Source organism: Paramisgurnus dabryanus, chromosome 24, assembly GCF_030506205.2.
Source record: "Paramisgurnus dabryanus chromosome 24, PD_genome_1.1, whole genome shotgun sequence".
NCBI lineage: Eukaryota > Metazoa > Chordata > Actinopteri > Cypriniformes > Cobitidae > Paramisgurnus > Paramisgurnus dabryanus.
Window position 1 is genome coordinate 22516259 of NC_133360.1, and position 21487 is coordinate 22537745.

Below are 21487 nucleotides of genomic sequence, written 5' to 3' on the forward strand. Positions count from 1 at the left end.
CCACAGCCAGTTAAAGTTGCATGTGCGTGTAAAATTCCCTCACTAGAGTAAAAACTTAAACTAATTTCAATTGAGATTACCTTACCGTAAACTAATCAGTAATAAAATCAGATACTTCTTCGTTAATTCTTTTTTGTCAGCACATAATTTGGCCACAATAAATGCTCGTAAGTAAATGTAATGTAATGTTATTGTCTGGGCTTCACCTCTACAATGTTAATGGATGTGAGATTAGTAATTCTGCACAGCATCACTGCAGCCAAAAGCAATTTTCTGAGACACCGCTCTCTCTCTCTCTCTCTCTCTCTCTCTCTCTCTCTCTCTCTCTCTCTCTCTCTCTCTCTCTCTCTCTCTCTCTCTCTCTCTCTCTCTCTCTCTCTCTCTCTCTCTCTCTCTCTCTCTCGCTCTCTCTCTCTCTCGCTCTCTCTCTCTCTCTCTCTCTCTCTCTCTCTCTCTCTCTCTCTCTCTCTCTCTCTCTCTCTCTCTCTCTCTCGCTCGCTCTCGCTCTCTCTCTCTCTCTCTCTCGCTCTCTCTCTCTCTCGCTCTCTCTCTCTCTCGCTCTCTCTCTCTCTCTCTCTCTCTCTCTCGCTCTCCATGAATTACAACCAAGCTGAAGTGGACCAGTTACACCTCAGGCTTTCCCAGTCAGCACATTTTAACCAATCCATTAACATCAACAGAAGATACGATACAATCCTAGCTCCAGTGCACAATGTTATACTGTAGGTATTGTGTCAGTGAAACAGTGAATCAATGTTAACATTAAAGGGACACTCCATTATATTTGAATTTTATCATTTTGGAATCCATTCAGCTGATCTCCGGTTCTGGCGTTACCACTTTTAGCATAGCTTAGCACAATCCATTGAATCTGATTAGACCATTAGCATCGCGCTAAAAAATAACCAAACAGTTTCTATATTTTCCTACACGATGTAACTACAGAAGGGTCAAGGAAAAATATCGAAACTCTTTGGTTATTTTTTAGCATGATGCTAATGGTCTAATCCGATTCAATGGATTATGCTAAGCTATGCTAAAAGTGGTAGCGCCAGACACATAGATCAGCTGAATGGATTCCAAAACGGTAAAAATCAAATGTTTAACTCTAGGGGAGCTGGAAAATGAGCATTTTTCAAAAAAAGTGTCCCTTTAAACTTATGATGTATTAACTACTGCAGTAATGCGTGTCATTTATAAGGACTGATAGAATAAGACCTCCTGTGTAGTATGTCTATAAAAACACCCATTGGCTGTTTCATCACGTGTTTTTATTTTTGTCACAAAGCAGTCATGAGACAAAACCACGGCTGCTGAAGGCTGAAATAAGAGTTAAATAACTTAAAGAGCAAAATCTTAAAATATTAATTTACATGTTGCACCAGCTAGATGTAGAAATATAATTAAAGTAAATAGTCTTGAGTTGTTTCAAAATAAGAAAAACAGAAATAATTAAATCCACGAGCTATTGGCACATAAATAGATAATAGTAGAGAACTTATTTAAAGTTTTCATTTTATTGTTTTTAAATTCAGAATAGAATTAATCAGCAATTATTTAATTATGTGCAAACAGAAAGGCATTAAAGGTGCCAGGTCACAAGACTTTTTTAAGATGTAAAATAAATCTTTGATCTCCCCAGAGTAAATGTGAAGTTTTGGCTTAAAATATCATATAGATAATTTATTTATTATGTTAAAATTTCAACATGATCTCCCGGAAAGTCTTGTTAGTCACGCAAAACTTATTTATTTGTGTCCGGCTTTTTTCTGTGCCTTGAGCACGACTGTCTTTTTTGTGACACTCCCATCGTGACACTCCCACGGATTTCTATAAATAGTTTCTCGTGTCCATGGCACGACTTTTCGTGTCATTTCATGTGCTGTTTTCTCATTTTTAAATCATTGTCACTTATGTATTGGTTTCCACATGTTTTTCTTCCGCTTTTAAAACTATTCTCACCTGGAGTTGGGGTTAAGTAAAATGTAAAAGAAAGTGATTCTAAGGCTATGTTTACATTAATGCGTTTACCTTTTAAAACGCATTACTTTTGCCATGTTAAGCCTTTCATTTACACTACGCCACCGTTTTCGACCCTCATAAATGGATTCGTTCGCAAACGCTGCAAACCCTGTTTTAGTTTGAGAACTCAGACGTTGCGCTGCAGTGTAAATGAACGTAGACGGAGTCTTATGTAAATGAACAGCTGATGTAAAGGTGACAGCGCATCATTTTCAAAGTAAAAATTATTTTTATTCCGGTAAATGGAGGTTTGCAACGGAGGTTTTGCTAAAAATAGTAAACATCTACCAACCAGCTATTATAAACGCTATCAGATTGTTTTAACATGTATCCTTATAGATAATGTCTGTTTTATATTTATGTTTGAGTATTGTTGGGTTTGAATATTGTTGTAATGTTGTTTATGTTTTTTTTTTTTTTTTATTTAGCTTATTACAAAAGATAAACTGTAATTTTAAACGCCATATAGGGCGTTGTAAAGGCCAATATGAAGAGAGAATTGTAATGAGGCAGACATTATTTTCGAGTTTAATTTAAGTTTTGTTTGTCACTTTAAAATGAATTTCATTTCATATAATTTGTCTCTTAATTTTAATCGATGTTCTGTTGATAAGTTTTGTGAATATAAATTAATAAAAACAATAAAATTAACGTCATAAAATATTTAATGTTAGTTTAGCCGCTTTCGCTTTTTGCTATTTCTGTGTTGCTAGCGGAGGACGTGCACGGACTTCGCACACTTTAAAAAATTAACACAATAAGCATTTCTGTAGGCTAAAGCTATACTTGCACCTCTTATTATGTTTGATTGAAGTTTGCATTTGCTGAAATGTATTTTTGCTTCAAGTTCGCTACTGTTTAGTACTGTTCACTTGAACGCTTCCTTTTTAAATCATAAAGACCTTTCTGTTTGGTTTATTACATCAACATTAACCTATTAATCATATTAATATGTTGTGGGGGGAGCTAGGACAATATAAGACTTTTCCAAACACTTTTTATAGGTTCAAAAATAGTGTCTGTTGTAGTTGCCAGCAAAGGATCCAGGTATGACTTTTTGTCAATATCGCACACTCCTAGGCTGCATAAATCCACAAAGGTAAGCTATTATTAGAGTAATAAGTTAATTTACACTTTTATGCGCATGCCCAGTTACGTGATTTGTCAGGTTTCATGCGTTTATGGTCGTGTATAGTGTGGATGAAGATTCTTTTTAAAATGCCAGTATAAACGAGGATCGTTTTCATTTTACAATACATAGAATAAAACAAAAAAGAAAGGCATGCCACGGACACAAGAAACTATTTATAGATATATGTGCAAGTGTAATAACAATGTATGTATGTATTATAAATAATAATAAATACAGTCCTAATTTGATACATATAGTGGGGGTCCCTGCTCCTCCTCTCTATCCATTAAGGGGTCCCAAGCCTGGAAAAGGACCGTAACCTTCTTTAAACTGATGCCATTAATCCGAGCGCGTCATTAAAGCTCAGGTGCTCTGAAATTTCCTGCGTGCCCGTACAACACACTAGCTGGTGTTAAATCCCTGTGCACCTAACAACCTCTCCAGTCCAAAGAAATGTCAGAGCCGTGCGTATTACAAGTTCAGGTGTGAGAACGAAGCTCTCTCAAGCAAAGTAAAGCCCACAAACCCTCTTATGCGAGGAAAAACATGCAATGCTGATGCTAATTTGAAACGATGATGATAATAATAATAATAATAATTTTAAACTATAATGAGCAAATATGCCAACTGTCGTCATGAAGGCCCGCTACCAGCCATTTGCTTGCCTATCGTCTATCAGCACAACCCTTAATGATTCACAAGAGATAAACTGTTAGGACACACAAATAATCAAAGCCACATGCTGATGCTATGATTTTTCAATAAACAATTCAATAAAAATGAATGGATACAGCCAATATCAACTAGACACCAACAAATAAATACAAATAAAGTAATATCATAGTTTATATATTAATTCCAAGGGCCCTATCTTGCACCCAGCGCAATTGACTTTGTCAGTGACGCATGTATCATTCGTATTTTGCACCGGCGCACAGCGGGGTTTTCCCTCCACAGACGCACGTCGGCAAACTAGGGAATGAACTTGCGCTCCCTGGACGGTTCAGCGCAAAATAGGAGGCGTGTTGCGGCGCAAACCATCCCTGATGCTATTTTGCAGTTTCAAAAAACAATTGCGCCACTGACCAAAAAAAAAACTAGTCTAAAGTCAGTGGCGGGTTGCGCGTGGTTCATTATGCTATTTTAGGGGTGCATGCTTGACCATAATGTAAAGCGTGCACAACGCGCACACAATTTGCTTATCTAATCTACACAGACGCAACAGTTATTTTTGCAAATCATAAATTGTTACAATAAAAAATATTAACACATGAGATAAGGGAAATCATTGTGTTGAGCATCGTGGTGATAGTTTTTATTTATTGTGTGGCTGCGTTAAAAAATTAAAATATTTTCATAAGTTTGTTGTGTGGCTGTATTACGTTTATTTTATGTAAATAATAATTAAAATGTTTTCATAAGAAACCTTAATGTATATGAACTTGATTTGTAAGTGTTCTTTAGGGCTGGACCAGGCTTGCGTTTCTTGGGTCCGATTTCAAAGCCCCCAAACACTTTCAGCGGTGAGGGTGGACGCAGATCTGTGTAGAGGCAGATCCACCTCCCGTTACATGGCGTGCCCGATTTATGCTGGCAAGCTTGGGATTCCCCCGTCTGCTGACATCATTGTAGCGCTTGCCGCAACGATGGGGATGCCAGCAGATGAGACAATTGTGGCTATTTCCTCTCACGCCTGTTTAACCGACGCTGATTTGGGCGGGTTTCTCCCATCCCCATACAAAACAACTTCTCTGTCTTTGACTGCTCTTACAAGAACGTGGGTCTCCTCGGCTGTGAACCGCTCCTGGCGTGCGCCTGGTAAATCCGTCATAATAATAGCAACCCGCCATGGAACTTGCGCCCTTGCGTTTAAAGGGAATGTTGGATAGCGTTCTGATTGGTTTATTTGACGTTACGCCCAGACCACACCTATGAATAATGAACCTAGTGCAGACCAACCCCTTATTGATTTGCGCCTGGCGCAAGAGTTATTTCTCCCGCCGGGAAAATAGCAACAGCGCCCAAGATCCGCCCACAAAGTCACTTGCGTTTTGCGCTTCACACTTGCGTTTCAGATCGTTAAAATAGGGCCCCATGTGTTATCTAAACTTTGAACAGTATGCAAATTTCACAGAATATCAATCTGGCGATTGCACTCCACTATAGTATCAAATTAAACCTAAACTCTCCTGTAAAACCAGCACAGGGTGCAACAGAATTAGGATAAAGATTTTTGTAGTCTCTGCAGGCCTCTATTCATGAATATTGTCACAAGAAATACACTGGCCTTAATTTATAGACAGAAGAAGGGCATACGCAAGCTCTCTCTTTCTCTCTCTCTCTCTGTGTGTGTCTGCATCTGTGCCTGTTGTGTTCCACCTCATGACTCTCCACATCAGCATCACCATCACCTCCTGTTCCAACAGCCATATCCTCACAACAAACACATACTGGCAGATAAAACACACAAATACATTCTGTTTACTCACCCACATTGTTGTAAACCTGTTTGAGTTTCTTTATTCTGTCGAACACAAAAGAAGATATTTTGATAAATGACGGTAATTACACAGTAACATAGTAGGAAAAACAAATACTATGGAAGTCAGTGGGTACCGTCAGCTGTGTGCTTATACCATTTATCATTTAACAAATATCTTCTTTTGTGTTCAGCAGAATAAAGAAACTCATACAGGTTTGGAACAACATGGAGGGTGGGTGATAACAGAATTTAGATTTTTGGGTGAACTATCCTTTTAGGCTTTAAAGACGGCATGAGAAATGAAATTGCAAAAGAAGATGAATGTGCTGGATACCGGATCTAAGAAATATATAAAGAGTTTGGTTCCAAAATGCAATAAATCCATTTTGACTAATTTGGGTAAAAATGTGTTTTCTATACCAAGAAATTGACAAGATGAAAACCATTATTTTCTGTTACAACTTTCACATAGCATCTTTACGTTATAATAACATTAAAAATTAAAATCCATAATTTGGTTTTCAAAGATTTATTATAAAAACTAAATACTTTTTTTCAACAAAATGCCATAAATCCAAGTTTTTTTTTTCAAAATGCTATAAATCTATTGAATCAATATATAAATGTGCATTCATCTTTGCCATGTTGTTTTCATTTAGTTGACTAGTGGTATACAATGATTAAAAAATAAACATTAATGGCATTAATCAAAACACTTACTTTGTCATATTAAGAACACTGTCATGGCTGCTATCATCTTCGGGATGTCATCGCTAAACTTTTTGGACAGCGATCAGCTGTAAAATGGTTTGGTCCTGCTCCATTTTCATTGACTTCGAGTAATGGTACGTTTTTTATAAGATCCCCTGGGGTCAATGTGTTTACATGACAGAAGCTGTCGTGTGAGAACAAGCAACAGCCGGCATTTTTCCTTCGCCCGAGTGCCTCTCGCGTAAATTATTCGATTTTGATGGCTTATGTTTCTTCCCCGCCACAGAAAACCACCACAGGTTTATCAATGCCATCAAAAGTATTATTTTGTTTTTGTTTGTTGATCCGAAGTACAAAGTAGATGAGGAAAACTAGGATTCTGTGTGTATTCAAAGCACCGCCATTGTTGTTTGCGTGGAATGGTGCGCTCTGATTGGTTGAGTGGATTTATTGCATTCTGCAGAGAAGACTGCCGTTTGTCGCGGTTTGGAAAAAAGGGAGAAAAGATGACAGAATAACACGGCGGATATCGGCGGATATTGACTTTTTAATACTGACCTGATACAAAACTAATTTTGGCGTTAAAGGGACAGTAAGTAGGATTTTAAGTGTTTTATTCATCAAAATCAATGTCTTTATTCATAAATATGTCCACGTTGGTGTCAAATGACCTCTGCCAGTGATCTGACTTTTCTTTGTAAGCTTAGATTTTCTTCTCTTTACTTACATTGAACGGGTAAGTCCAAGGAGGCTTCCATGTCATTTCGCCGTATTGATAATCTATAATAGCAGAGAGGGACAAAAAGCACTAGCCTACCAACGCGTTTCCAAAACGCGTTTTCATTTACAACACGTGAACCAGCGGACACGAACAAGGAGATCAGTGAGTACATAACGGCTACCGTAGTTGCAACACGCATTTGGAAAGGCGAGGCGCTAGAGAGCACTGTTCGTTTGAATGCAAAATACAATTTCACCACTAGATGGGGGTAAATCCTACTTATTGTCCCTTTAACTATTTAAAAAAAAAAAATGCTGTTTATCGCGTTTTGGAACCAAACTCTTCTTAATTTGTTTAATTTAAATGAAAAAGATGTTTTTTTAACAATTTGTAGTTTAACTGTGGGTGCATCTCAAGGATTTTCCATAGCACAGAAATGTGTTGCTTTTCACAAACAAATCTGTCTAATCTATGAAATGTTTTATAGACCTGTGTCTGGTCTGACATAATCTAGATCATTACTGGTATAAACATTCTGCAGTCTATCTCATGTTTACAGGGACGCAGGAAGTATGGCAAGGGAGACGCAGCGTCTCGTTCCCTTCTCAGGAAACAACAGTAACATACGTAACCCGAGATGTTTTCATGTGTCAAACACAATTATGCAAAAAAGCATTTTGGTATGAATCAACATTCACATACAGAAGATATAAGCATTTAAAGTGAACAGTTTAGCACGTGTGCTTAAAAAGTCGAGAATTTTTATGATATTATCCTACACTACACAGAGAATAATATGGATTTTTTTTCCAGAAAACTTCTTGCATAAAATAGATTCAAGCACTTTCAATGACCTGTATCTATGTATGTAGATTTTCAAAAACTTCCCAGTGCCTTGAATTTTTTCCCCCAGATTCACAAACTTTCAAGGATTTCAAGGACCCGTGGGAACCCTGAGGTAATGTGCATTACTGTAAGTAGCACTGTAGATTTTGGGTAAAACAGAAAAAAAATGCAGGAAATTTTGTTATTTAGCGCTGCAAGCTGAAATTAGTTTCTTTTACTCACAGCCAATCATCATCATGGCAACAGCGAAGATCTTTTCTCCATCAGTGGTGGGCGCGATGTTCCCGAAGCCGATACTGGTCAGACTGGTCATGGTGAAGTACAGTGATGTGATGTACACCGAATCTTTACTGGGTCCACCCTCCCACTTTCCAGTGCCACTGTCATTGAAGCGATACGGTCTCCCGACGGCTTCTCCCAGGAGATACAGCCAGCTATCTCTTCGGACCATGTTTGCTTCCTCATCTATGACCTCGTAGTCACCGATGCTGAACCAAATACAAGCCAGCCAGTGGGCAGCCAAACCAAAGACGCAGACCAGCAAGATCAGCACAGCCGCCCCGTACTCAATGTAGTGGTCCAGTTTACGCGCCACACGGCCTAATCGCAACAAACGGACCACCTTCAGAGAGCTGAAGAGGCTGCTAATGCCCTTCAAAAAATATAAAAGAGAATAGTTTAGTAAATAATTCAAGAAAATAATCATTCAGTGCTTTTAAGTCATTCTCCGCCAGACATTTTTTTTAAATTGTCCATCAGCATTTTTTGTGATTTCACAAAAGTTTCACAAAATGCCTTCCGGGAATTATTTTTTCTAAAAATATATAAACATACAAATATATCAAATGAAACAACAGACCCTCTGCTTTCAAACAAACAAACAAACAGGGAAAAAAAGTTTCATCCTACCTCTATTTTTCTGATCTATTCTTTTATATTTTCTAAACTTTTAACAATTGTCGCCTGGCGTTGAGGTTAGAGTTGGGTTTGGGTAGGGATGTCATTTAATTGTAAATCTAAACCTAAACCGAAGCGACAATGGTAAGAAAATAGGACAAAACAGATGAGTAACCAATCCATGAGAATGCCATGGAAAAGAAAGTTCGTGGCAGGGCCACGGAAAAATGCGGAGATCCGTGAGAATGCCACAGAAAAATTTGCAAAAAAATCCATAACTATGCCACGAAAATTCTCAAGATCAGGTTGATTTTTTCTCTGCTTATAAACTCTTAAATATGGGTATTTTTCTTTAAAAATATATAAAAAAAAATTATCAAAAAGGTGTAATAATTGTATTTTTGTAAAGGAATTTTGTTAGAGATCAGATTTAGAACGATTTCAAAACATACACAGAGTTTAAAGTTAGTAAATAACATTTTGGCTTCAGTTTTTTCATAAATTGGGTAAGTTTAGTGGATAATCGCGGTATTGCAGATTAACATAAAAAATCATCAGGAACACGTTTTTTTTATGCAAATTTTTTCTCTTAATTGACAAGATAACTTGTCAACGACAGGGAAAGAGTCAAGTTATTTGATTTTTTTTCTTTTCTTGTGATGGCATATGACTACATCATGAAGGCCTAATAAGAACAGTTTTTAACATGAAATTGAATTTTTTTATGGCATATTTTGGTGTTTTTATAAATGACTTATCTGTGAACTTCTTTTTTTTTATTAATGTGCCCTCATAATAATCAAAAACTTTAATCTCCTCTCCTCCAGACTCACTTCAATAAAGAATCACAAAATAATTGTAACAATCTCCTCATCTGCCATTTTTTCTGACCTTTAGCTTTCATGTCCTCCTCAAAATGTAGGGTCCCAAATGGTTGAGGCTTAAACAAATATACACTGCAAAAAAAATGATTTTCAAGAAAAAAATTCTTAGTATTTTTGTCTTGTTTTCAGAAAAATATCTAAAAATTGTTAAATTAAGATGCTTTTTCTTGATGAGCAAAACGACCCAACAAAATAAGTCTAGTTTTTAGACCAAAAATATCAAATTTAAGTGATTTTGTGCATAAAACAAGCAAAAATCTGCCAATGGGGTAAGCAAAGAAATCTTGAACATTTTTCTTAAATACTAAGCTAAAGAAAAATTCTAGAAAATTTTTACCCCATTGGCAGATTTTTTGCTTGTTTTATCCACAAAATCACTTAAATTTGATATTTTTGGTCTAAAAACTAGTCTTATTTTCTTGGGTCGTTTTGCTTATCTAGAAAAAGCATCTTAATTTAAGAATTTTTAGATATTTTTACTGACAACATGACAAAAATACTACGAATTTTTTTTCATGAAAATCATTTTTTGCAGTGTAGATGTTGTTGAGAGTATGAAAGAAATTATTTTACTCCTGAGCAGTCCTGAATGTTTCAGTCAAAAGGAGCCTTAGATTTCTAATTCCTATCCCAGTGTTTAAACAAACAATTTAAACTGTCTTTTAATTGTTATTTAATACAAGTACTTGTTTTTCAGCTACACCGCTCCTATCACTCCTATGCAGTTTTCAGATGTTGTAAGCTGGACTATAACGAGGAATACCTTTACATGAAATTACTCTTGACTTCCTGCTGACAGATTCGATGTTTAACATTAAACAGAATTACATACAGTAAGACACATTACATATCTATCTATTAACTCCTAGGTACACACAAATCTCATGAACAAAAGCTTCTTAATCACAAAAATTCATGTTTGCTACACTAATCAATACCAAAAAGACTTCATTGTACAGAAATACAGTATATAGTATATAGAACGGTGCACCTTTATGCTGCGGTGCACCATAATCTGAAAAAAAGATGAATGCTTGAACGAGTTTGAAACACAATAACTTCTGTAGTGTATTATCCATCAGCCACAATGATATCTGAAGGTCATGAATTTACATAGAATTATAAACCATGACCAAAGCCAGTGTGCTGTGTTTTATTTCTGCAGCAATTCAAAAGATCTGTAAAACGTCTGCATGACACAGCAAATATAACTCAGCACGGTCTGAGGGAAACATCTGACATGTTAGGTTAAAATCAATGTTCAGTACCGCAAAGCCTGTGACTGTGAGGCAATAATGCAATTTCAGCAGAAAGATTGAGACTGACACCAGCGCATGCTTCCAGGCATCACATCAACCTTTCTGCAGGTTTTCACACTGGTTTGCAGAACTTTGGCACTGGGCAATTTATGTGGCTAGACTGACTTTTTTTAGTCTTTAGCTCTGTGTTGTTTTATGTAGCTCAGTGTCTGTATGGTCCTGGAGAAACGTCTCATTTTACTTTGTGCTGCACACTGCAAACGGTGCAAAATAGCACTTAAAAGTAGTTCACTGGCTCTTAATCATAGAGGAACCATTTATGTGTAGCACCAGATTGTGCTATATAGAACCATATCTGGTGCTATAGTGGTGCCATATCACCCCCGTATGGTTCTTCATAGGTTCTATATACTGTAGCACTAAAAATGGTTCCCCTGATAACAAGCTTTTAGTGCTATTTAGCACTATTTTTTTACAGTGTGTTATATAGACGGTTTCATTGGACGCAAGCAAGTTGTCGCGATTGTGCACCTAAACCGAAGTGAACTTCTGGTTTGTTTTTATTTATAGATCTGGCTGGTGACTAAACTGATCTCTGAAACAAATACCTTGCTGAAAAAAGTTTCGGTTTGCTAAAAGATGAGGGGACATGAGGAGCATGATCATAACTGTGTGGAGAGGTTTGGCTGCCAGGGAAAAATCCACAAAAGGTTTAGTCCACACAAGTGGTTTGTTTATGTTGTTGCCGCTGAAAAGAAGTTGTCTCTCATATGACCTTGTTATTTGTACACAGTGTGACTATACAAATCACAACACATAAATAGGAAAATGTTCACGTTATTTTGTCACTTATTGGGAGCAGTATGCTAGCTGGAGCCATTCACTTCCAGTCTTTGTGCTAAGCTAAGCTAGCGGGGGCTGCATCAGACAGAGTTACAGCACGCACAGTGATGAGAAATGTATGTATGGACTTATTCACCGCATCCCCCAGAGTTAGATAAGCTAAATTCCCAAAATGTGGCCGTGTTCCTTTAAAGGAATAGTTCACTTTAAAATTCTGTCATCAGGTTAAGAACCGCATCGCTGGCGGAGAAAATCGATATTGCATCGAATCGGAATGAACTGTCCGATTTACACCCCTAATATTTTACATTATTAAAAATTATACATATATACCGTATATATATATATATATATATATATATATATATATATATATATATATATATATATATATATATATATATATATATATATATATATATATCCTATTAAATAATACAAAACATTAATTTTCTCAATCCTTTTTTTATGGTCTTGCTTAATGAGGCTGCAACAACTAATCAAATATTCAATAATACTCGATAATGAAAATAGTGTTCAATGAATGTAAGCACACATTTGTTTCATCTGTGAAGTCACTTGCCCACCTCCCCACCCCTTTTCGAAAATTAACCATGTTTTTGTGATAAAAGAGTAGTTACCATGTTTTTTTGGTGTATTGATTACTATTAGCAAAACCATGGTTTTAATACAAAAACAATGGTTAAACTATGGTTTTTGAAAACCCATGGTTATTTTGTGGTAACCATGGTTTACTACAGTAACCGTTTTTTGTTGTTGTTGTTATTACCGGTTTTCGCCTAATATATAGTATAGAAGTAGACAGTTTCAGACACAGCAGATGGTTCCCTTTATAGGGAACTCGCGCTGCTTCACCATAGAGATGCAGCGTCTCATTCCCTTCTCAGGGAACAAGGGTTAATCTGTAACCCAAGATGTTCCTTTTCAAGGAAAAAACAAAAAACGAGAAGGGAACGAGACACTGCGTCTCTATGGTGGCGCAGTGTCTCGTTCCCTTCTTGTTTTTTTTGTTTTTTGGGAGACGATTTTTGGTTTTAACTGTAGTAAAACCATTGTTAATATTCGTAAGGAACTGTAACAGCGTGATATGTGCAATTCTAAAGTCAGGTACATTTGTCCAAAAACGAAACAAATCAATTAAGACATTCGTTGAACACTATTTTCATTACGGATTATTATTGATTATTACTGAATAGGCTATGCAATTAGTTGTTGCATCCCTACATTCTGTCCTATTGTTTACAAACACTAGTAAATATTGCAATTTTGCACATGCCTGTTAACAATGCGTTCATCGGCTTGAGATTTCAGGGGAAAAAAATCCCACCTCATCAACATTCTCAAAAGCATTGATGACATCATAAGGAAGACACGAGAGGAGGTCTATGACGAACCAGGTTTTCACATAGTTCATCCGGATGAGTTTCGGATCTGATATGACTTCCCCGGCCGGTCCCACAAAGGTGGTGTGGAAGTTGAGCACAATGTCCACCAGAAAGATCACATCCACAATGCTATCCACGACCAGCCAGGTGACGTTGTTTTGCTTGGTCTTGAAGGACACGTTGTAGGGCACCATGATGGCCGTGTAGAAGGTGAGGATGAGGATCACCCAGTCCCAGGTGGTTTTGAAGGTGCAGTAATGAAGGATGATGTGAGGAGGAGTTTTGGGAGCCTCTTGTTTATACTGGGGGAGGATGTCAGAGCCCAACTGCAATACCTGAAATCACAAGATAACGGGAAAAGAACATCTGCTTAATGTCTAAAGAGAGGTTTTTCTAGGTTGCTTCGACATGACATTTAGATTACATTTACATTTACTTGCATTCATACAGCCAAAGCAATTACTTCTCGTTAAGTAATGATAATGTGATTGACTGTGTTTGTGATTAGAGTTTTTAGAGCTGTCTAGGATTTAACCGAGCTTTTAGTTTCATAAGCCTCAAGTGACATTCAGACGCACAGCAGCCGCACGTGTCGGTAATTTACCTCAAGACGACAGAGAGGTTTCTGGAACTGCAGCACACAATCTTGGCCAGAATGGCTCAGGGATAAATTGATGCATTTTCCTTTGATGAATGTGCTAACAAACACACACACACACACACGTTGACACAAGCACAAACTCACAACACGTATATTTTACCTCAGCCAGACGGGAATGCTTGTGGACGTTCTCGCCCTTTTGGACAGCTGGAGCAAGCTGCTGTAAAACCCCACGGCTGCTTGTCAGTGCTCTTGTCAGGCGAGCAAACTTGCCCCAACCTTTAGGAATATAACAATGGAAAACGGAAACATAAGCTTTAAAAAAAAAAATACTACGGTAAGTTATGAAATATTTGCTTATTAATTCATTTAGTTACTAGTGCAGTTTTCTTATTATCGAGGAGTTATGAATACGTCTCCTGAATGTTTTTTAGGATAACGTTACTTATTCAAACACGTTTGAGTCATCAAAAGTTATGGTTTGTTTTGGTTTTTAAATGTTAGATGCATTTTGTGTCTGCGCCAAAAGTTGCGTATGTAAAACTGTTAAAAGAAACATTTCACAAGACTTTTTTAAAATGTCAAATAAATCTTTGGTGTCCCCAGAGTACGTATGTGAAGTTTTAGCTAAAAACACCATATCAATAATTTATTATAGCATGTTAACATTGCCACTTTGTAGCTGTGAGCAAAAATGTGCCGTTTTGAGGTGTGTCCTTTAAAATGCAAATGAGCTGACCTCTGCACTAAATGGCAGTGCTGTGGTTGAATAGCGCAGATGAAGGGGCGGTATTATCCCTTTTGACATCACAGGGGGAGCCAAATTTCAATGACCTATTTTTTCACATATTTGCTGAGAATGGTTTACCAAAACTAAGTTACTGGGTTGATCTTTCTCACATTTTCTAGGTTGATAAAAGAACTGGGAACCCAATTATAGCACTTAAACATGGAAAATGTCAGATTTAAATGCTATGTCCCCTTTAAGAGGACACTATAGTTAGACATGAATGAAAAGCTTGAACACTTATTTAGATTTCATGGGTTATTTAAGTGTCCCCTTACAAAAATAACTGCAGAATAGTTTAAACTCATCTGTACTGTATTTTCTGATATAACAAAATGAAAGCTCAAGGTTGATGTCTATGATGTATCATATCAGACCTTTAGATGAGTCATCTTCAATAGGCTGCTTGAATGCTGTGATATCATTAAAGGTGCAGAGGAACAGCACAACTTTGTCCTGTTCATTTCGAATAGGTGCAATTTTGACAAAGAACCACACGGGCATCCCTGCAAAAAAACAACAACATATATTTTTTAAATAACTTCCTTAAACATAGTCTATTGTCAAATTATTTTAATGTCAAACTCACGGTTCTTTTTGTACATGAGTATTTCAAAGGAGTTCATCTCGTAGTTCTCAAAGGTCTGGCGGACTTTCTCACAGGTTTCTTTGTCAGTAAGTTCTCCGTACATGAAGCTAGAAGACGACAAAAAGAGATTCCAAAATGATTTTCAAGAAAAACTAATTCTTAGTATTTTTGTCTTCTTTTCAGTAAAATAACTAAAAATTCTTAAATCAAGATGCTTTTTCTTGATGAGCAAACCAACCCAAGAAAATAAGTCTAGTTTTTAGACCAAAAATATCAAATTTAAGTGATTTTGTGCATAATAAGTGCCTGCTGCACACGTGTCAGACCCGTTTATGATAAAAGAACGCTCACGTTCACAAAATACACGCAAGACACTCACTTAACAGTAAACTCTGATTACGCATGAGATTATGCGAGTATCTGGCAAACACGAGCATCTTTTTTTATCATAAACCTTTTAGACGCGTCTGCAGCAGGCACTTATTTTGACAAGACACTTGATGCGCAAAGGTTCACTTGACGCGCAGAACACATATTTTGAAATTACGAACCACACACATGACAGACTACATACATGTTGCGCCGAACTTCGCATCGAGCATCCTCAATAAAAGAAGTCACCGGCCGCCACTGTTTTTTACATTTCCTCATTCTAATATTAAATAACTGCATCAATACAGTTCATTCATGAGCAGACAAACCTGCAAGTGCTGCTCTTCTGCATGACTTCAGCACGATGGTAACCAGACAGCTTGCAGAATCCATCATTGCTGTAGACAATAGGCCAATCCACAATTTGGGCATTTCCCAAAACAAAATTGGTGTCTGCCAGGAAGCAATGAAAAATCAGTTAGAGAAGTTTTCTTATTGTTATCAAATAGTATATTGGTTTAAAACGTTCAATACAACAATGTTTAAATTTAGAAACTCCAGTAAAATGTCTGTCATTAATGACGCTTTATAAATGTAGTAAACATACATCACTACAAATTGTATTTATCATTTAAAATCCAGACATCCGGAACAACATGCAGCGTATGAGAAATGGCGGTGATTATGAACCGTGGTACTTTTCTGCTTAATGCGCAAACACAGAGAACCAGAGACTCTTTATAGGCTGCAGAAGGCGCAATGATATTACACAGTGCCCGAAAATAGTCCCCTGCTATTAAAAGTAACCAAGGGAACTATTTTCGGGCGCTGCGTATCATCATTGCACCTGCTGCAGACATGTTACGGCCGCAAAGTCCTTGATTATTACACCAGAATGAGAGTATAGTTTATAGCCATATCTGCACAGAAAATCGCAACTTTAAATTTTCTGACGGTCTTAGTACACAGTGTAACTACAGAAGAGTGAAGTTTAAAATAGAAAAAATATCAAAACTCTTTGGTCATTTTTTGAGCGCGATGCTAATGGTCTAATGAGATTCAATGGATTATGCTAAGCTATGCTAAAAGCGGTACCGCCAGATCCGGAGATCAACTAAATGGATTCTAAAACAGTAAAAATCAAATGTTTAAAGCTACACTGTGTACTCTTTTGAGTTAATTCTTAGCAAAAAAGTATGTGCTCATTCATGTGTAATTACTTCCACACACTATTCAAAGTATTCTCGTAAGTGTAGAATCTGCTATTTAAAATACATACGGTCGAGTCGCTCGACTGGCACATCCATGTTGTGCCTCCATCTTTGAAATACATTCGCTGACGAGGGACATTCCTGAAATTCAAGCTCCGCCTTTCGCACTGTCAGACTACACTCACGCTTGCCGCTAGCTGAAGCCTCTCGAGGTTGCACGTGTAGGCGGTATACGTCATCAAGACAGTCTTATTTCAGAATATTAACAATTATAAAGCTGACAATTATTCTTAGTTAATTGTAAATTGATGTAATATGCTTATGACTTGCGAATGTAATGTTCAGTTAATTTAAATAAACCAGGCTTGATGACGTATGCAGCCCGCATATGCGACCTGTGTAGACTGAATCCTTCGGATTCAACAACAGCTGCACACCGTGATGATCCCGCGATCTTTGATTTGAGGCAGATTTGAAAGCCTGTTGAAGACCTATTTTCGAGGACATTAAAACACGTCGCCAAGGAAGCGAAACGGGGATTTAAAACGACAACGCGACAGGAAAAACAACAAGACCAAAGTCAATATTGGAGTTAGTTTTCCAAGATGGGGCTCAAGGGACACCGAAGTTGCATACATTCTATCTTCTCCACAGGTAATTCAGCATATTCGTTTACATCTATACAGTCTATGTTGTAAACTTGAAGTTTTATAGTTCCTTGGCTAACTATAGCATGGTTATGCATAACACTTGTTAGTGTAAACACGCATGTGGTTTAATGTGTTCGAACAGCCACACGGCGTCTCTCCGCCCATTTATGTAATCTGAGGTACTGAGATAAATGTTTTTCATTTTTTCTGACCTTTAGCACAAACACACGGTGACAGCGCTATTTTTAGCCTTTCATTGATAAAACGCCGCTGATCTGCGCGTCTTTCGTTTCATTTTACAAGCGTGTGAAAGTTGAGCGATCTTATTTCACCAATATCAGAGAAAGCTCTTACATATACACGGACATGTAACATGTTTACTTAAAACATAAGCATTGGACTCTGACATAATATTAGTTTGCGTCCATTTAAACACGTCATTACTCCCGCTCATGATTAAATGACAGGAGAGGGACTCGTCCACAGACCATCCCCTCAGTAATTTGGAGAGAAGCGGTTGAAAATGGACAAAAAGAGACAGATTTAAACACCAAGTGTAAACGTGATGTGTCTCTCTTGTCCACTTGTGATCCGATCGACGAAAACACATCTTAATACCAAGTGTAACAGCCCCTGGGATATTTTTCCTCGCGTCGATGAAAAAGGAGTGTCTAAGTTACGTTTATGGTTGCTTTTTGTATGTGATTTTAAGCGGACATATCATGAAAATCAGACTTTTTCCATGTTTAACATAAATCTGTGTGCTTTGATGGATCACAGGCAAAGGACATTGCAAATTGTTCATTATTTTTCATTGCTTTTGCTTTGTAGCTACTGGAAGCCATGTTAACCTTGGCATGACACGGCCGGGCCACCATACGAGTTAAAACGCGTTCCGAATGGGGGGGTGGCTAGAAAGTAATATTCAGTTGGTTGTCATATAGAATTTCACCGCTAGATGGGAATAGATCCTACACAGTGGAGCTTTAACTCTAGGGGAGCTGAAAAATGAACCTTTTTTCAAAAAAGTGATGTATCCCTTTAAGGCAGAGTAATGTAGAGTGTGATTGCATTTTGTGCAAGAATAGAAATGTTTAACCCAAGAGTTTGTTCTGTCCAATATTTAGCCAGCAATTTGCAACTTTGAGCATTGTTTAAAAATTAAGTGGGATCAATTAAAGAAACTAATTTGTCATTTATAATAAATTGATATTAGTTTAGTTTAGTAAACTCCCAGACAAAAAGATACATGAAGGTAGTTGTCGCTGTGGCAGAACTTTTTCAAAAAGTACACTTTTATACCTAAAAGGTAGGTACACATCCCAGTGACAACTTTTGTACTTTTTTTCTTAGAGTGTGTAGTCAGTACGTTAGATCAGTAAGTAAAGTTAATTTGAATGAACTAAACTAAATTGTGTTAATGAATTAATTGTGTGTTCTTCCTCTAGTGAACAACCCATGATTAAAGGCGGGGTGCCTGATTTAAAAAAAAAAAAACTCTGTGGAATAGAGATCAGGCCGAGTACCAAAACACACTTGTAGCCAATCAGCCGTAAGGGGCGTGTCTACTAACCAACATCATTGCCTGGGTTGCTATGTGTGGGGCGGGTCTATCAAAAGAAGGTCCAGATTCTATTGAGAAGGGGGCAGTGTTTGTGTAAGTGATTTCAAATGTCAACATCGGCTCTCAGAGATCATGCACCCCGCCTTTAAAAAAATTTGCACCAATAATTGCTAATGACCAAGAGTTTACAAAATGTGCAGTGTAAAATCTATCCAGAATTAAATATTAATTCAAGGTAAAGTACGAATAGAGTAAATTAAGGATTAAGTAATCCTGTCCCCAATGTTTCTAATGTCAAATGTGAAAAGCCTATATATTAAAGGGATAGTTCACCCCCAAAATTAAAATTCTGTCATTATTTACTCAGCCTCGTGTTGTTACAAACCTGTATATTTTTCGTTGTTTTGATTAACAGAAAGGAAGATATTTGGAGAAATGTTTGTAACCAAAACCGTTCGTGGACCCCATTCACTTCTAAAGTAGGAAAAAATAATACTATATAAGTGAATGGGGTCTATGAACGATTTGGTTATAAACATTTCTCAAAATATCTTCCTTTCTGTTAATCAAAACAACTAAATTTATACAGGTTTATACAACATGAAAGTGAGTAAATCATTCCATAATTTTCCTTTACGGGTGAACTATCCCTTTAATTTAAAACCATTTATCCAATATTGTTATTTCACCAGCATTACATTTTCAAAAAGTTACACTTTTTCTGATAAAGGTGCATGACATCTTAATAATAACATTAAACACAAAAACACAATGATGTGAGTAGAATTAAGACATCACTTCTACCGATCTAACTCCACAAACTACAAATGCCAAAGCAAACGGTGACAAAACAGGACAATAAGAAACACAGATGAAACTGAATCACCTGTCTGTCTATGAGAAAATGTCCAAACTGAAAAATCAAAAAGGAAACATTAAAGGGGACATATTATGAAAATCTGACTTTTTCCATGTTTAAGTGCTATAATTGTGTCCCCAGTGCTTCTATCAACCTAGAAAATATTAAAAAGATCAACCCAATAACTTAGTTTTGGTAAACCATTTTCTGCAAGCATGTGAAAAATAGGTCATTGTAATTTGGCCCTTATTGTGATGTCAGAATAAGGTAATACCGCCCCCTTTATCTGCACTATCCAACCACAGCACAACCATTTAGTATGGAGAGAAAGAGAGAGATAAAATATTTCACAGCACAATTGAGTTTCAATTGCAACAAACCACCATCATTGTGATCAGTGGTTGCACTTCATCCGCTCATTTGCATTTTAAATGACACACCCAAAACGGCACACTTTTGATCAGACCTATTTTAGACTTAGTTTACATCTTAAAAAAAATCTCATAATATGTCCCCTTTAAGTTAAAGCAGAAATATGCATCGTTTAAATCCACATTTATTCTGTCGTAATTATTTATTTCAGGATTATCATTATATGCAACAATGTGCCTCAGTCAACTGCATTTTGTTGGCATATTTCTGACTGAAAAATACAGTTAAAAGATGATAAAACCCAAAGAAAACTATAAGGACAAAATGCAATGTTTAGAATATCTCCAAATATCTCGAGTACAGAGCACTTGGAGTGTGAGACGAAGGTAATGTTGCAGAATAAATGACTGCACCAATAGGATATAAACTGTCATAAACTTTCTCACCGTTGGAGCGGCGAACTATATTTTCTAGAAAAGTGTTCTGAGGAGCCACCAGACCTCTGCGTCCTCCGGCCATCCCTGCTCCTCCGAGATCACTGTGTGAAGATGCGCTTCCCACGAGCTCCGAGATCAGCGTGAAGATGCGCTCCTCGCGCGTGTGAAGATTCGCCCGGGTCGCGTTAATCACGCGCTTTGAGATCAAATGTTATCTACATGGTTGTGTCCAGTGTGAGGAGTCAGGACATAAGCGCAGTGTGTCGTGCTTCTCCTGCCGATGAAGAGTCCTGTGTGAAAGACATCTGTGTGGAAATTACACGCGAGCCTGACATAAATCCAGAGAACAACGAGGACATCTGTTGGCCATGGAAAGAACATCTAAAGGTCTCGAGCGGAATTTTTTGCTTTATTAAAGTTTGTTGTTTATTCAGTAGTCCCCTGAATAAACAACACCATTAATGTTGTTTTAATGTGATAAAAGCAGTTGCAGATGTTTTAAAAAATACACAACAATGCTTGCACCAATGAAATGTGCAACACTTTCCGTTTTACAATGTAATATATCCATTTATTAATTTACAACGCTTTTCATCTCGCGAGGTTTGAGCAAAAGTCTCACGACTTACATCCAGAACATGATGCATGATCGGATACGCTTAGCCTTAAATGCCGCTCCGGAGTGGTATTCGAGAAAGTGTGGGTTAAGGCCAGTTTGAAGACATGCACGCGCTCTCGAGTGGCCAAGACCGCAAGTGTGGGTACCTTGGACGCATCCATTGTTGTCATGAACACCACTGTGACTCCCTCTGCTGGCCTTCAGAGGCTTCACCCACACATCA

The 21487-nt window shown here is 37.3% G+C and overlaps 1 protein-coding gene across 2 annotated transcripts in view; it reads right to left on the reverse strand.

The window, feature by feature from the left end:
• The window catches only part of kcnh1b (potassium voltage-gated channel, subfamily H (eag-related), member 1b), a 40283-nt gene extending 19127 nt beyond the window's left edge, over positions 1-21156 (reverse strand). The window contains exons 1-8 of one of the 2 annotated variants that reach the window (XM_065259487.2): positions 20655-21156; positions 19864-19890; positions 15882-16005; positions 15181-15287; positions 14969-15097; positions 13965-14083; positions 13146-13538; positions 8137-8566 (exon numbers count right to left, since the gene is read on the reverse strand). In XM_065259487.2, coding sequence (XP_065115559.1) covers positions 8137-8566; positions 13146-13538; positions 13965-14083; positions 14969-15097; positions 15181-15287; positions 15882-16005; positions 19864-19890; positions 20655-20727 — 1402 coding nt within the window. In that variant the 5' untranslated portion in view covers positions 20728-21156. The remainder of the gene's footprint in view (positions 1-8136; positions 8567-13145; positions 13539-13964; positions 14084-14968; positions 15098-15180; positions 15288-15881; positions 16006-19863; positions 19891-20654) is intronic. The other variant, XM_065259488.2, reaches the window with a different exon arrangement.
• Between the last annotated feature and the right edge of the window lie 331 nt (positions 21157-21487).